The following is a 14,437-nucleotide window of genomic DNA, read 5'->3' on the forward strand; positions in this document are numbered from 1 at the left end:
TTCCCTATATAACATTTTTCTTTCAATCCACTGGAAGTTGAAGCATTCTATTACTCTCTCTTTTCTTATTCTAGAACAAACTCAGTAGATGTGAACTCAGGATAAAGTAATATGTCTGCTTTTAAGAAGTTCTAGGAGTTTGGATTTGTCTAGAAAGAGAGAACCTGTTCAGAAGGACTAAGAAGAAGAACAGATTTCTTGAGTTTTAAAACTTCTGATCTAAGTGTAGAATTCATATGGCCTAAGGAAAAAAAAGCCTGCAGCAGATATGCTGAAATACCTCTAGTCAACAATATCTTCCATTTGAATTGTGTATTTAAATAATTTTACTTTGAATATTGTCCTGGCAATGAACACAGTTGTATTATTTTTCTCTTAAATGAAATATATAATTGTTTTGGATAATTGCAATTGGATGGCTAAAACAAAATAGGAATCTATTGCTTTATGATCTATAAATATAAAAAGCAAATAAGGCTAAAAAAGTATTTGTGTTTCCTTGCTACCAAATTACTATCACAGCAGCAACAATTTAGTACAAATGCCATGCAACCTATTATCAAAGCAAAATGTACCCATTTTTTCCTGCTAATGCCTGATAGTAGGGACTTATTTTCACATATACTATTGATTCATTAGTATGGTGAAAGCAGTTTTCAGGCCACATTTAGCTTCCCTTGAAACAAACAGGAGTAAAGATTGATCCTGAATTATGTACAAAAAACATATTATCTTGTTATATCAGAATCAGCCCATAAGATCTATTAGTGTATTTAAGTATTCTATTTTAACTGGTAATTTAAAAATACCATTAAGACAATATGTTATTTGCTAAGCACAATATTTTTTAAAAATATTACTTACTTCTTAAGCTTTACATTATTATTCAGACAGAATAAAGAAATTGTATTTAGGAACTTTTAAGGAATAAAGGAATCAAATGTGATTCCTTGCTATCATGCTAATTCTAAGTGATAATTATATATCCTATATGTTGAAGATACAATATTTAAAAACATAAATTCAGAAATTGCTTATATGTATATAAAACATACAGAATTACTCAACTAATTATCTTGATTCTGAGTTCTGAATCTGATTATGTACCATCATGTCGCTGTCAACTGTTAAAGATCTTTTAATTTTTCTCCAGAACAAGAGTTTTAAATACAGTAGGCTAATTTAAATGGTTATATTGTTTTAAAAAATCATGTAAAGGGGAGGGAGGTATATATTACAGTAAATGATAGGGGTCTAACAGGTTATTCTAGCTTGATAGAAGGAATAACTTTAGTGTATACAATTAAGATTTTTATAATACAAACACATGTAATTGGATTTCATTTCAGGGTCGAACAAAAACATAGTAACTACATTTTTATTATTAGTTGCACATAAATTACTTACCAAAACTACAAAAAATTAAATATGAATACAGAACTAATGTAATACAAAGATAGGCAAGAGTGCAAAAACTGAAGTACTGGAAATTCAGAAAATTCTGGTATTAGTTATTACCATATGGTATACGAAGTAAGGGAAGTTCACTTTAAATAAACATAAGATTGTGTCATCCTACAAGATGCTAAAAAAGAGTTCAAGTGCTTACAGCAATAGCAAAGGATATAAAATTAAGATAAAAGACAGTATTTTATAGCTGCAGGTCTTGACACAATGAGAATCCGAAGAGGAAAATGCAGTCTAGCAGATCAACTCATACACTTCCAGTTACACGCAATTGTGCTTTAAGCGATTCAAAAGAACAGTTCAAAAACTTGTATGTTCGCGTTACTCAGTCTAATAGGTGTTGCTTAGATAAAAGGACAAACTTTTGTGTAACTTGCTTTTACTCACACTACTGGAATCCGCTTCCTTCTTCATTCCCCCACAACTCAAACCAGAAACAACGGAATTACAAAACCCGTTTTGAAGCCGCAATTCCGCTTCTTACAGGAAAGAGAGAAACCCTCAATCTATGGCTGAACTCTTATGCTTTAACGGGCGATTAGGAAAAAAGTAGTACGGGAAAAGATGCTGAATCTGAATTGATTGGCAATAACAGTAAGCATTTCACCTGCTTATTGCTACGGTCGTCATGTCGATCATTCCAGGGCAAAGAAAGGAAGGAAAACACCGTACTCTTATTTAGAAGTTATTTTTTTTAATCTTTAAGGTTATGCAGAACGGGGGGGGGGGAGAGGGGTGCCAAGAGTCAATGTCACCCTGCCACCCGCTGCTCTGAGGGCACAGAAAGAACAAAAGCAGGAAGCCCGGCCGCGCCAGGCAGCCCCGAGCGGCGGGAGGAAGGGAAACCCGCTCTAAGCCCGAGTCAGGGCGGAGCACGTCGCTCAAGTCCGCTCGCCTCCCTCAGGCAAAAGTAGAAGGGGCCTTTGGTGGCGGCGGCCGAAGCTCCGCCCAACTCTGCTCGAGCCCGTTCTCCTGTCAGGCGGACGGCTTTGTGACGCTCACTGCGCTGGAACACCTGGAGCCAACCGCGGTGCCCAGCGAACGACGCGAGGGCAATACACGGCAGGGAAGTCGCTGGTGCCTCGGCTGTGGGCGAGAGGAAGGCAAGGAGCCAGCGAGCGACATGAGGGCTCCCCGGTGAGGAGGAGCCACCGGCGTCGGAGCGGGGCGCGCGCAACCGCCACGGCTCATCTTCTTCCCCGCAGGACGAGGTAGGTGCTCAGCGCGGGAGAACCTCTGGCCCAGGCCCTGCTCAGGTTCAGCCTCGATCCCCGCGGCTGGAAAAACAGGTTCTTCCTGAGGCAGCGGTTACGGTTTTCGCCACCGCCGCAGGGCGGGGCTGCGCATGCTGGTCAGGAGCCACCTAAATAATAGCCCCTGCCGCCTCAGCAGCAACCGCGAGCGGAGCTCTCTGGCTTCTTTCTCTCCGGAGGAGGAGGAGGAGGAGGAGGAGGAAGGACAGGTGAACTGCTTTGTTGAGAGAGAGGATAGGGTGGGTGAAGAGCTTGTAATTTGGATAGAACGAAATGGGATCCGAGCCCCAGTTTCTCCGCATTTGGGGAATAACGTGCTTCCAAAATGGCATCTCTTCCCTTTGCCAGCTCATTTCCCCGTATTCATCGTTTCAACAGATACCGGTATTATCCCAGCAGGTGCATGCCCACCTCCCCTCCCGTGGTGGTGGGGAGGGAGGCCATTTGCTGCGTGATTTCCTGTAATTAACTTGAACTGTTACTGCCTATTACTGTATATACAGGCTGCATTAAGAAATAATAAAAATTGAATCCTGTTCTAGGGAGTGTACTGTTTAGAACTGAAAAGTCAAGATGAGCAGTTGTTAGCTGACGGTTTTTTTGTGATTTGGTTTGTGGTGGGGACCTTAACCAAAGGATTCCACTTCTTAATTATGGCACTTTGTCCTATCTTTCTCCCAGGGCCCTGTGAAGCAGTGATTGGCTCAAAGCTGAGCAGGAGTTTGAAGGTAATTTCAGGTACAGCCAGTTGGGGCATTCTAGAAATTGATGTGTTTAAAGAAAACTCAATTCAAAGCAGTAATTTTTGACTCTCCTCAGTGTACTGTAGAATCCAATGAAACTAATCTTGTGTAAGAAGTATAGGCAATTTAATGACTGAGAAACCTGCAAAACAGGCAACCCTCCTAATACAGAGCTGTCCAGACTTGGACAACTTTATCAGTTTTTGAACACTATTCTTGTTACGTCTGTCAAATAGGAGACTGCCAAGTATAAAATCCATTGCAAGGTAGATACTCTGTATAGATGTGTGCTGTTGACTTACAGTTGATAGCTCAGTATGTAAGCTGGAATGAAAACAGCATAATTGTTAAAGTGGAATTATCAGATGAAATACAAGAAAGACTCTGGGGCGAAGGGCATCCCAAAGACCTTGTCACTTAAGTTTTCTTAAGTACAGGTAGTCCTTGACTTACAACAGTTTGTTTAGTGACCAAAGTTACAACAATACTGAAAAAAGTCAATTTTCACACTTTATGACGATTGCATTCCCAGTCATGTGATCAAAATTCAGATGCTTGGCAACTGACTTATGATAGTTGTAGTATCCTGGGGTCATGTGCTCACTTTTTGCAATCTTCAGACAAGCAAAGCCAGTGGGAAAGCCTGTCACTAACTTAACATCTGAAGTGATTCACTAAATAATTATGGCAAGAAAGGTCATAAAATAGGGCAAAATTCACATAACAAATGTCTCAGCAACAGAAATTTTGGGCTCAATTGGGTTTGTACGTCGAGGACTACCTATATTGATGGAAGACTTAAATTACAGTGAGTATAGGCAAAAAAGGGATGCGGTGGCTCAGTGGGTTAGGACGCTGAACTTGTCGATCGGAAGGTCGGCAGTTTGGCGGGTCGAATCCCGAGTGCCGCGTAGCAGAGTGAGCGCCTGTTACTCGTCCCAGCTTCTGCCCACCTAGCAGTTCGAAAGCACGTAAAAATGCAAGTAGGAAAATAGGGACCACTACGGTGGGAAGGTAACAGCGTTCCGTGCGCCTTTGGTGTCTAGTCATGCTGGCCACATGACCACGGAGACGTCCTCGGACAAGCGCTGGCTCTTCGGCTATGAAACGGAGATGAGCACCGGCCCCTAGAGTCGGAAACGACTAGCACGCATGTGCGGGGGATCCTTTACCTTTACCTTTTTATAGGCAGAAAAGGAAAGAAATCACTATTCTCTTGGTCCTGCCTCATCTCACCCCCCCATTTCAGAGATTTTGAAAGTTGAACCCACGTAGTTCGTACTAGCAGAACCCCTCTTTTAAGGCTGTGCTTACATGCAAATACTGTTTAAATTATAGAAAACTTGGCCACTTTGTATGTGAATGCTATGCCAAAGCATCAACTAGGTTGAAGATGGGGGAACTTTGAAAGAACTGCCTGAAAAAACCTCAGCTCTGGCCTCTCAGAAAATAAAATGGTCCCAGCTATAAAGAGTCTGGATTTAGAATATCCAGAAATTAGGTGCTGTCTAGATATGCGAAGTGGGACGCGGTGGCTCAGTGGGTTAGGACACTGAGCTCGTCGATCAGAAGGTCGGCAGTTTGGTGGGTCGAATCCTGAGTGCCGCGTAACAGAGTGAGCGCCTGTTACTCGTCCCAGCTTCTGCCAACCTAGCAGTTTGAAAGCACGTAAAAATGCAAGTAGAAAAATAGGGACCACTACGGTGGGAAGGTAACAGCATTCTGTGCGCCTTTGGCGTCTAGTCATGCCGGCCACACGACCATGGAGACGTCCTCAGACAAACGCTGGCTCTTCAGCTTTGAAACGGAGATGAGCACCGGCCCCTAGAGTCAGAAACAACTAGCACACATGTGCGGGGGAACCTTTAGCTTTACCTTTACCTAGATATGTGATGTAATACACTATAATTGAGTCATTCTTGTTATGTTACAGATTCAAAAAGTCTAAAAAAATGTAACCATAGGCATTTACCACCAACTTCACTGAAACTTCCATTGTACTCAAATATATTTCCCCTGCTCAGCCTGTTGATCCTCCAGTTCCTGAGTTGGAGCTATTAATGGTTTATTGTAAAGCTCACAACCTGTTCCTGATCATTTTGTACTCCCCATTAACAATAAAAAGGAGTCCCTTCAACTTTGCTTAGTTCCCACATTACATTTTCTAATAGAGTAAAGAAGAAATTGGCTTCAGACACAGCTTACTCATATTCATTGAAACTAGGAGGACCTAACCTTTGAATTATATCTTCTCATTTTACCACCTTCCATCTGCAATTCCCTCCTACCTTGCTTGCCAAAAATGCAAATAATGTTGATGTGTTTAAAAAGGGGGAGAGCATAGTGTCTGCACTGATTTTTTGACTCATTACTATTTCCACAAAATGCTACTTTCCAGTATCAAAGCAAACTTGGCTTTTAAAAGATTTATCAGTGAAAACTTATAAAAAGATTTTACTTGACTCTTTTCTTTTTCAGCAAATGCTTCGGGCTTTTTGTTATATAGTAGTTAAAAAGAAAGGCACCCTTGTTTTAGTCCATAACAACTGATTTCTGAACTTATTAAGCAGTAGAGATCATTCTATACATTTCTTAACTTTTGCACCTGGCTCATAATGCATTCTTCTTTAAGAAGTTGTACGGTATTTCAGAGGAGCTAGGAATGGCACAAATATTTAGGTGCCTTTACTATCTATTATGAAAAGTTTGATTATACAGCAATGCCATTCAGCTTTGTGAATTTTCATTTAGTCTTTGAGTAATTTATCATGACTTTTTGAACTTTTTTAATTATTTGAGCAATTTGCTTAATTACTGGAAAGTTTACTTTGTGTGGAATATGTATGGGCAATCCTACAAATTCTAAACTAAACTGGAGAAATGCATCTTTGATCTGCCCAGATTGGACTGTTGACTATATTACATCAGAAGAGATTAAGACAGATCGATCATGACTTTGAAATTTCTGTTTTATGACGCAGTCTGCCCCACTTTATAAGAGGGTTTCCAGGTCTTGGTTCATTTTGATTTTTTCTTAGTTTAACATATGGGTGCTTCTTTTCTCTCTCACACCTTTTTTCGGGGGGGAAGGGGAAATGACAAAAAATGGCTGTAATTTCCTCTTCCTTTAGGGAAAGGGTTTTACAGATCTGTTACATTAGGAAGTCAGTATCTCCATGACTTTTGGTGACTTTGAAATAGAGCAGATGTCAAGACCTACATTTTTTCCTGCCACACTTATCTCTATGTCTACCCTTTTACCAACAAGCTAGCTGGACTGTTACTTCCCCTCCCCGCTCTTAGAGGCCTTATTTCCTTGGAGCACTATTTACCTATCATGAGCCAAAGGCTTGGATGCCATCATAGTGATACTTCACCTTTTCTCTATCATTTTCTGTCATAGCCTTTCTTTCACCTATGACTGGCTGAGAGAGTGACTGGCCCAAGGTTTGTGCCAAAGGCAGGTCTAGAACTCATGGTCTTCCTGTTTTTAACCTGGAGCCTTAACAACTACACGAACTGGTTCTTCATATATCCTATTAGACTAGTATTTAGACATTTTAAGCAATATTTTTGTACCATTGTTTACATTATTTTGCTTTGGTTTACATAATTTCATGATGTTCAACTTTTGAAAAAAAAGCATTGGGTTCCTTTTTAGTTTTTATTTGAGATGTTGCAATATATATGTTACCTGTTCTTTTGATGTACTGTATGTTGGATTTCAGAGTGAAATTACTCTTAAAACCATTTTTTTCTTGGCTAAAGTAGTAGATGCATATTTGTTTCATATTTCCCAAGAAACTAAGAGATAATTACAGATGAATCAGGTCAGAAATTATAAGACATCTATCTAATTTGTGATTAAAATTGAACAGAACATGGTTTGTGTGTCTGGAACAAAATATAGTAAAAAGTACAGTCTGCCAATCTACCAATGATTTCTTTTTTAATGATTATACCAAAGAGTTTTTACTGTTAAATGGCATACAAATCAGAATATTATCTCTTCTTTATGATATAACCACACATGCTGAAATATGGCTGTACCCAATTAATATGGATATGAGATTGTTCATATCACAATTTAGCATGATTATTGTCATCAGCATTAGTGATCTTTTTTCCCTTGCAAGGTTCCATAATACTACTGATGTAAGAAAAAAGCTATTTTTTATTACCGGTAATTGTGAATGTGTACATACTACAGTAAATGCAATTTGAATACTGTTATAGTCCTCACAACAGTTTGTTAAGTGACTGTTCAAAGGTACAACATTGAAAAGAAGTGACTTATGACCGTTTTTCACTCTTACAACCATTGCTACATCCCCAGAGTCACATGATCCAAATTTGGATGCTTGGCAGCTGGTTCATATTTATGACTTTTGCAGCATCCCGGGGTCATGTAATCAGCTTTAATGACCACCTGAGAAACAAAGTTAATGGGGAAGCCAGATTCACTTAATAGCTGTGTTACTAATTTAACAACTGCAGTGATTCACTTAACAATTGTGGCAAGAAAGATCATAAAATGAGGCAAAACTCACAAGTGTCTCACTTAGCAACATAAAGTTTGGGCTCAATTGTGGTCGTAGGTTGAGGACAGCCTGTATGCTAAAATATATCTTTTTTCTATGTTTTCCTTTTTTAACATTACATTAATAGTAAGGCTTCTAGTTTGGAGATGTTGCCTTTCTATTTGTCAGATGAACACAATCTGCCCATAGTTTAATATTGTTGTTGTTGTTAGCTGCGAAGTCGTGTCCGACCCATCGCGACCCTATGGACAACATTCCTCCAGGCCTTCCTGTCCTCTACCATCTTCTGGAGTCCATTTAAGCTCACGCCTACTGCTTCAGTGACTCCATCCAGCCACCTCATTCTCTGACGTCCCCTCCTTCTATTGCCCTCGATCTTTCCCAGCATTAGGCTCTTCTCCAGTGAGTCCTTCCTTCTCATTAGGTGGCCAAAGTATTTGAGTTTTAGCTTCAGGATCTGGCCTTCTAAAGAGCAGTCAGGATTGATCTCCTCTAGGACTGACCGGTTTGATCGCCTTGCAGTCCAAGGGACTCGCAGGAGTCTTCTCCAGCACCATAGTTCAAAGGCCTCAATTCTTTGGCGCTCAGCCTTTCTTATGGTCCAACTTTCACTGCCATACATTGCAACTGGGAAGACCATAGCCTTGACTATACGCACTTTTGTTGACAGGGTGATATCTCTGCTTTTTAGTGTGCTGTCTAGATTTGCCATGGCTTTCCTTCCGAGGAGCAAGCGTCTTTTAATTTCTTGGCTACAGTCCCCATCTGCAGTGATCTTGGAGCCCAGGAAAATAAAATCTGTCACTACCTCCATTTCTTCCCCATCTATTTGCCAGGAATTGAGAGGGCCAGATGCCATGATCTTGGTTTTCTTAATGTTAAGTTTCAACCCAAGTTTTGCACTCTCCTTCTTCACCCGCCAGTTTAATATTACCGGTAGTATTCTAATAAATATAGTGAATGTTTTTATCTACCACTGTTGCAAAACCATTGTTGATTCTGCAATAATTTTTTACTGAAAAGAATTTTAATAACTCTGCCTGTTCCAAGTGAAAACTTAGAATGTTTTAATTATGACTTCTTAATGTATTTATTGGTTTTTAATCTAGAGCTATATGCTACGCAGTCATTTTCATGTGGAATAGGCAGTTATATAAATATAATTTTAGATTGTCTACATTTAAAATTATAGCAAAATTACAAAGATATAGTTGTTCTTAGTCTTCCAAAATCAAGATTTTTTTTTAAACTTTGAATAGAAAATATATTTTGTGAATATATTGTAAAATACTTTTCAAAACTATTCCATGAGGGTGGGGATTACTTTAGAGAGAGAGGAAATAAATAGCAATCACATGACAAAAATGTATTGCATCAGAAATTACCCAGAAATATTGTATAGTACTGAAGAGATAGAAATGGATATCCTACACTGAAGTTTTTTCTCTTTCCCTCTCATGTTGTCCACCTAGAGACCATTTTGCTGGAATATATTGCTGAACAATAACTATCAGTATATAGTTGTTACAACAATACAGAAGTAATTTGCCATTGCTACTTAGAAAATGTTCTTCATCTTCCCAATCTACCCCCAATACCCTGATATTTTCTGGTGTTTTTCCATCAAACTATTAAGTCAATCTAATATTGTTTAGCTTTTTGATGTCAGTTGAGGTCAACTAGATGCTTGCACCTAATTGAGTATTGGCTTTTAAAAATGTCTTAAATCTTATGTATGTAGGTAGTAGTAGAGGATGGATGTTTTCTAAGGAAACATTTCTTGGCAGTTAGAACGGCTTGCCTCCAGAAGTTGTGGATGCTTCCACACTGGAAGTTTTAAAGAAAAGATTGGACAGCAGGTTTTTAAAATGGTATAGTGTCTCCTGCCTGAGCAGGGGATTGGACTAGAAGATCTCCAAGATTCCTTCCACCTCTGTTATTCTGTTCTGTTATGTTTGACTTTTAATTATTGGCTATACTCTTTGGTTAAATAGTTTTTTTACAATAAATTACTGAAATATGTTGGAATAATTTAAATGCATAAATGTTACAGTTTTCTCTGCTGTGTTATATTTAACTGGATAAAAGTTAAAATTATATCTTTTTCACATTGTTTTTAATTTTGTTTAAGTTTTAGCTCTACTGCCTGTAAGGCTGGAAGTACATAATGAGAATAATTATTTATTTTTCTTAATTCATAGCATTTGAAAAATATTTTAAAAACATGGACAGCCATAAATAGTAAGTATGTTTGTATGCTTGTGTGTATGAATATATGTACAGATAGTCCTCAATTTATAACTAGTCATTTAACAATCATTTGCAGTGATGGCCTCAGAACAGGTGCTTTATGATGTGTATAGCACTTCTGGCCATTGTAAAACATTGTCCCACTATCTCATTGTTCTTGCAGTCATTGTCCCTGGTATGAGGGGAGAGGGCCTGGGCCTCTCACTGTATGCAGGAGGTCCATGCCCTGATGCTTCATTTAACAGTGCACACAGTCACCTAACTACCACAACTGATCATTGTGCAAAATGGTGATACAGCATCTGATTTAACCACTCTATTCTAGGCACAATTGTTATCATAAGTGGAGGGCAACTTGTAATTTTGTGCGTCCAGCAGAGTTGCAGCTGTACTTTACTGAAATCTAATTTATATTTCAAGTAGAATCAGTGATTGGCGGGCCAGACATTGGAAGAGTTATAGTATGAAGTGTTTCACAAACCAGTGAAAAATAGTATGAAACTAAATTCAAGAAATGCTAATATGGATGTAGATATTGAATAAATCTGTTACATTGTATAATGTTTATTTGCTTTTCAGCAGTTATTCAAGGGAATTTTATGATCAATATGCTCAAGGCCAAGAGAAATCTGTAGTAAATAAAATGCAGCAGAAATACTGGAAAACAAAACAAACTCTTATCAAAGTCACTGGAAAAAAAGAGGATGAGCATGTAGTAGCCTCAGATGCAGATCTGGATGCTAAACTGGAGGTATGTAAGACCTAAATGTTGCAAGTATCTTTCAGTTCTAGTTTTCCTATTGTAGCTTCCTTTTGTCACCCTCTTTTCTTATACCTGCATTTATTGATGGAAAGGAAACATCAACAATTATACATTAGCAGATTACTCATATGGGGGCCGTTATTTTAACTTTTTCCTCCTCCCTCAATGTGCCAATGTTAACAAGTTTTCTTTCAAAAGCATGTAAAAATAAGTGTTTTAAAGTGTATTCAAATACAGTATAGCACAGATATATCTGGCATGTAGCAGTTATTGAGGTTATTCAGTTATTGAGACTTTTGAAACATAAAATACAATGAATGAGCTTTTTTTAAAAAAAGACTGATAATTTGACTTACGGTAGTTCCAGTTTGAGAATGACATTTTAAGTATTTATCAACCATATATATTACTTTCATCACTAAAGTAACTTTAGGTGGTATCTATGAAGTAGCTTTGCATTTAACACATGGCTTTAGAAATACCTGTTAAAAACTTTGCTGTCATATTCACTGTACAGAATGGCCTCCAAATAAATTGTAGACATAGCTGTATTTCAGTAACAGAAGATATGTCATTCAGCAGAGTTTCAAAGTTGTCTGGCAAAAAAACCTTTTTCTGATGATATGAAAACTTTTCTGTAATAATATATGATGCCTCTTTAAGTGGTCAAAATTTATCTACAGTAACTGAATTATACACATGTATATAAAGGCAATTATGAGTACTTTGTACTAAAGCTATTCCTGTTAACAACTTTCCAATTCAAAATCAAAGCATCTCAGGAAAATAAGATTGCATTGTCATGCTACAAAGTAGCTTTTGTCACTTTGATCTCAGCACAAGAAACCCAACAATGGGAAGAAAAATCAGTACTAACATAAGTTTTAGGATCCTATAATGTAATTCTACAGGACTTTGCAGATATATCTGAGTATACCAAGAAACTTAAGTAACGTGTGATGTTTTACAGGTAGATACAGTGGTAAACCTCATAATTTATCTTATAAAAGTGCAGTACTACGGTAAATTCAGTTCTTATAATCTCCATTTAAAAGAACCCCTAGCAACAGAGCAATATCTGAAATGGGCTTCAGTCAAATTAGTCAACAGTGGGATAGATAATTTCAGCAGACTGACTTACTAACTTAATAGGTTAGGTAGTGGAAGGGGGAACAGCAGTAGATGTTTGTTGCTTTGCCGAAGAGTTTTTGAGAGATAGGCTAGTTAGTCATTGACTTAATAGTACTCTATGCCCAAGAAGATTTCATCTAACACATGTTCTTAACAATTTTTTCTTTGATTGTTCCTAAGATAGCATGTATCTTTAAGTATATTTACACATAGGGTTAAACCATAATGTTTGTTTGCTTTCAAAATATTCCATGAAGCTAGTCATAATTGTTTTAAAACATGATAGACAGATCTGGTTTAGTTGTTTTAACTCTCATATGCCATCTAGAGTCACTTTTAGGAACTGGGCAACCATAACCATATAAATTATTTAAACAGCTAGATACATTTGTACATTGACTGAGTTCAATACTACTAAACATAGATCACAGAAATATACAGTAAGTAGTGCTTATGACCACAATTGAACACAGAACTCAACAAGACAGAGGGGGCCTTGGGAGGCCTAGCAAGCAGTAGTACACAGAAACCTACCAGGGGCCAGAAGGCCTCAGCCAGTTAGCCCCACTAGTATGCAGGCCTCCTTCCTCTTCTCCCCCCCCCCCAGCCATTCTTTAGAGGCCTGGGCCTTTGCCATGCTACACCAGTTTGCTTGCTGATTTCCTGTTGCTGATCAGCCTTGAGAATTGCCTGCCTAGCTTTGAGGAAGATTGCCTTGCATTGCCTGAGTGCACCTGTTAGCAGCTATAGCGAAAGGGAAAGATAAGTGGATCCAGGCCTGGTGGGGCAGGAAAAAGGCCAGGCCTCTCAAGAGTGATGGGAGGAGAGGAAGGAGGCCTAGTCCAGAGCTGAGGTCTTCCAGGTGTGGTGAGACAGAGAGAAGGTCCTGGTCTCTTGGAAGTGGGGATAGAGGAGGCCTGTTTCTGGGCCTAGCTGGCTGAGGATTTCTGGATTGTGGCAGATGCTAGTGGACTTAACCAGCCAAGGTTACCTTTCCCACAATGGGGGAGAGAATTGTAGCAGTCATGAGGGCAGGCTTGGTACTAAGTGTCCAAATTTGATCACGTGACTCTGGAAGGTGCTGAAACAGTTAGAACTTCAGATAGAGGCCATACGTTCCTCAATTCAGCACTGTCATAATTTTTATAGTCACTGAATAAGTAATAAATCAAGGACTATCTACAACATTATTTGAATAATATGCTGGTCTATTACAGTAATAAAACATTGATTTGATTTTGATTTTGCACAGTGCAGATCTTATACACAATTGATATTGAGCTAGATGGACAATATCTAGTTGGATAGTGAATTTAACTAACAGGAAAATATAGTGGATGTTTGAATTCATCCATTATGGATTCCCATTTCAAATTCCAACTGGAGAAAAAATTCCTAATAGATTAGTTCAGTAATAAAATCAATTATATAGACAGAGGTTGGTTCCCATATGTCAGATGTATACAAAAGGCTAAAGAGCCATCTAAGAGATGGTTTAATTTGGATTTTTTTCACTGAACAAAGGTTTGGACTTAATTATTCCTGCCAACTATATGATTCTGTGAAAACAAGGTATTTTCCAAATCTCTCAAGAAATTTGTATCCCCAAATATAAAGGTAGATTCTACATATTTATCATTGTTCGTTTAGTTATTGAAAATACATAATTTAATAAAGCCTTGTTTTAATGGACACATTGAGAAAAGAGGGGGTAGTTAAAGTGAAATATCTGTTAAATTCAAATGGGGCCTTTTGAGTCCATCCATCTGCAGCAATATTCCTCTCATGTTGGCTCTATGAACCGCATCTGAAGTATACAATAGTCTCAAAAGCAGAATCATAGCACCTGCTATAGCAGATGTAATCAGTAAAGATTATTGTGACAAATGGGGGAAGGGTATTAAAAGCCTTCTTGAAATAATGAACGCAGGACTGCCAAACCAGGTACTCTTTCTTTTATCATATACTTAAGAATTAATTTGTTTTTAAACTAGTCCACACTAAGATTATGTTATTCTTTATCAAAGTATGTACCTGATAGCAACTTCTATGTTTTTATGTGAAATAATCCTAAAATAATCTTAAAATGTTTCCCTAGGAACGTTCACATTTTACAAGTTGTATTGTATAAAATTCATTGTTCCTTTCTCCCCAGTTTTCTTGTTGCCATTATCTATGTGCAACAAGAGTTGCTTACTTCTGAGTTAGAGGCAGCAATGTCCCCCCCACTTTTTCTTTCTTTTTTTTTTTTGCTAAATAGGTTTTCATTATGTCTTACTGATATTTTGC

General features: G+C 38.2%; 1 protein-coding gene and 1 long non-coding RNA gene across 6 annotated transcripts in view; one reads left to right on the forward strand and one right to left on the reverse strand.

Annotated features, from left to right (window-relative positions):
- LOC308677371 overlaps positions 1 to 2,293 on the reverse strand; it is a 40,410-nt gene extending 38,117 nt beyond the window's left edge. The window contains exon 1 of the long non-coding RNA XR_014028465.1: positions 2,075 to 2,293. This is a non-coding gene — a long non-coding RNA (uncharacterized lncRNA). The remainder of the gene's footprint in view (positions 1 to 2,074) is intronic.
- Positions 2,294 to 2,314: 21 nt separating this feature from the next.
- The window catches only part of ICA1 (islet cell autoantigen 1), an 81,723-nt gene continuing 69,600 nt past the window's right edge, over positions 2,315 to 14,437 (forward strand). Inside the window, exons 1-4 of one of the 5 annotated variants that reach the window (XM_081343662.1) lie at positions 2,315 to 2,678; positions 3,402 to 3,458; positions 10,206 to 10,245; positions 10,834 to 11,005. In XM_081343662.1, the coding sequence (XP_081199788.1) occupies positions 10,229 to 10,245; positions 10,834 to 11,005 (189 nt within the window). In that variant the 5' untranslated portion in view covers positions 2,315 to 2,678; positions 3,402 to 3,458; positions 10,206 to 10,228. The remainder of the gene's footprint in view (positions 2,679 to 3,401; positions 3,459 to 10,205; positions 10,246 to 10,833; positions 11,006 to 14,437) is intronic. The other 4 variants (XM_081343665.1, XM_081343664.1, XM_081343663.1 and 1 more) reach the window with 4 other exon arrangements.

The sequence above is a fragment of the Vipera berus genome (genome assembly GCF_964194415.1).
Source record: "Vipera berus genome assembly, chromosome: Z".
NCBI lineage: Eukaryota > Metazoa > Chordata > Lepidosauria > Squamata > Viperidae > Vipera > Vipera berus.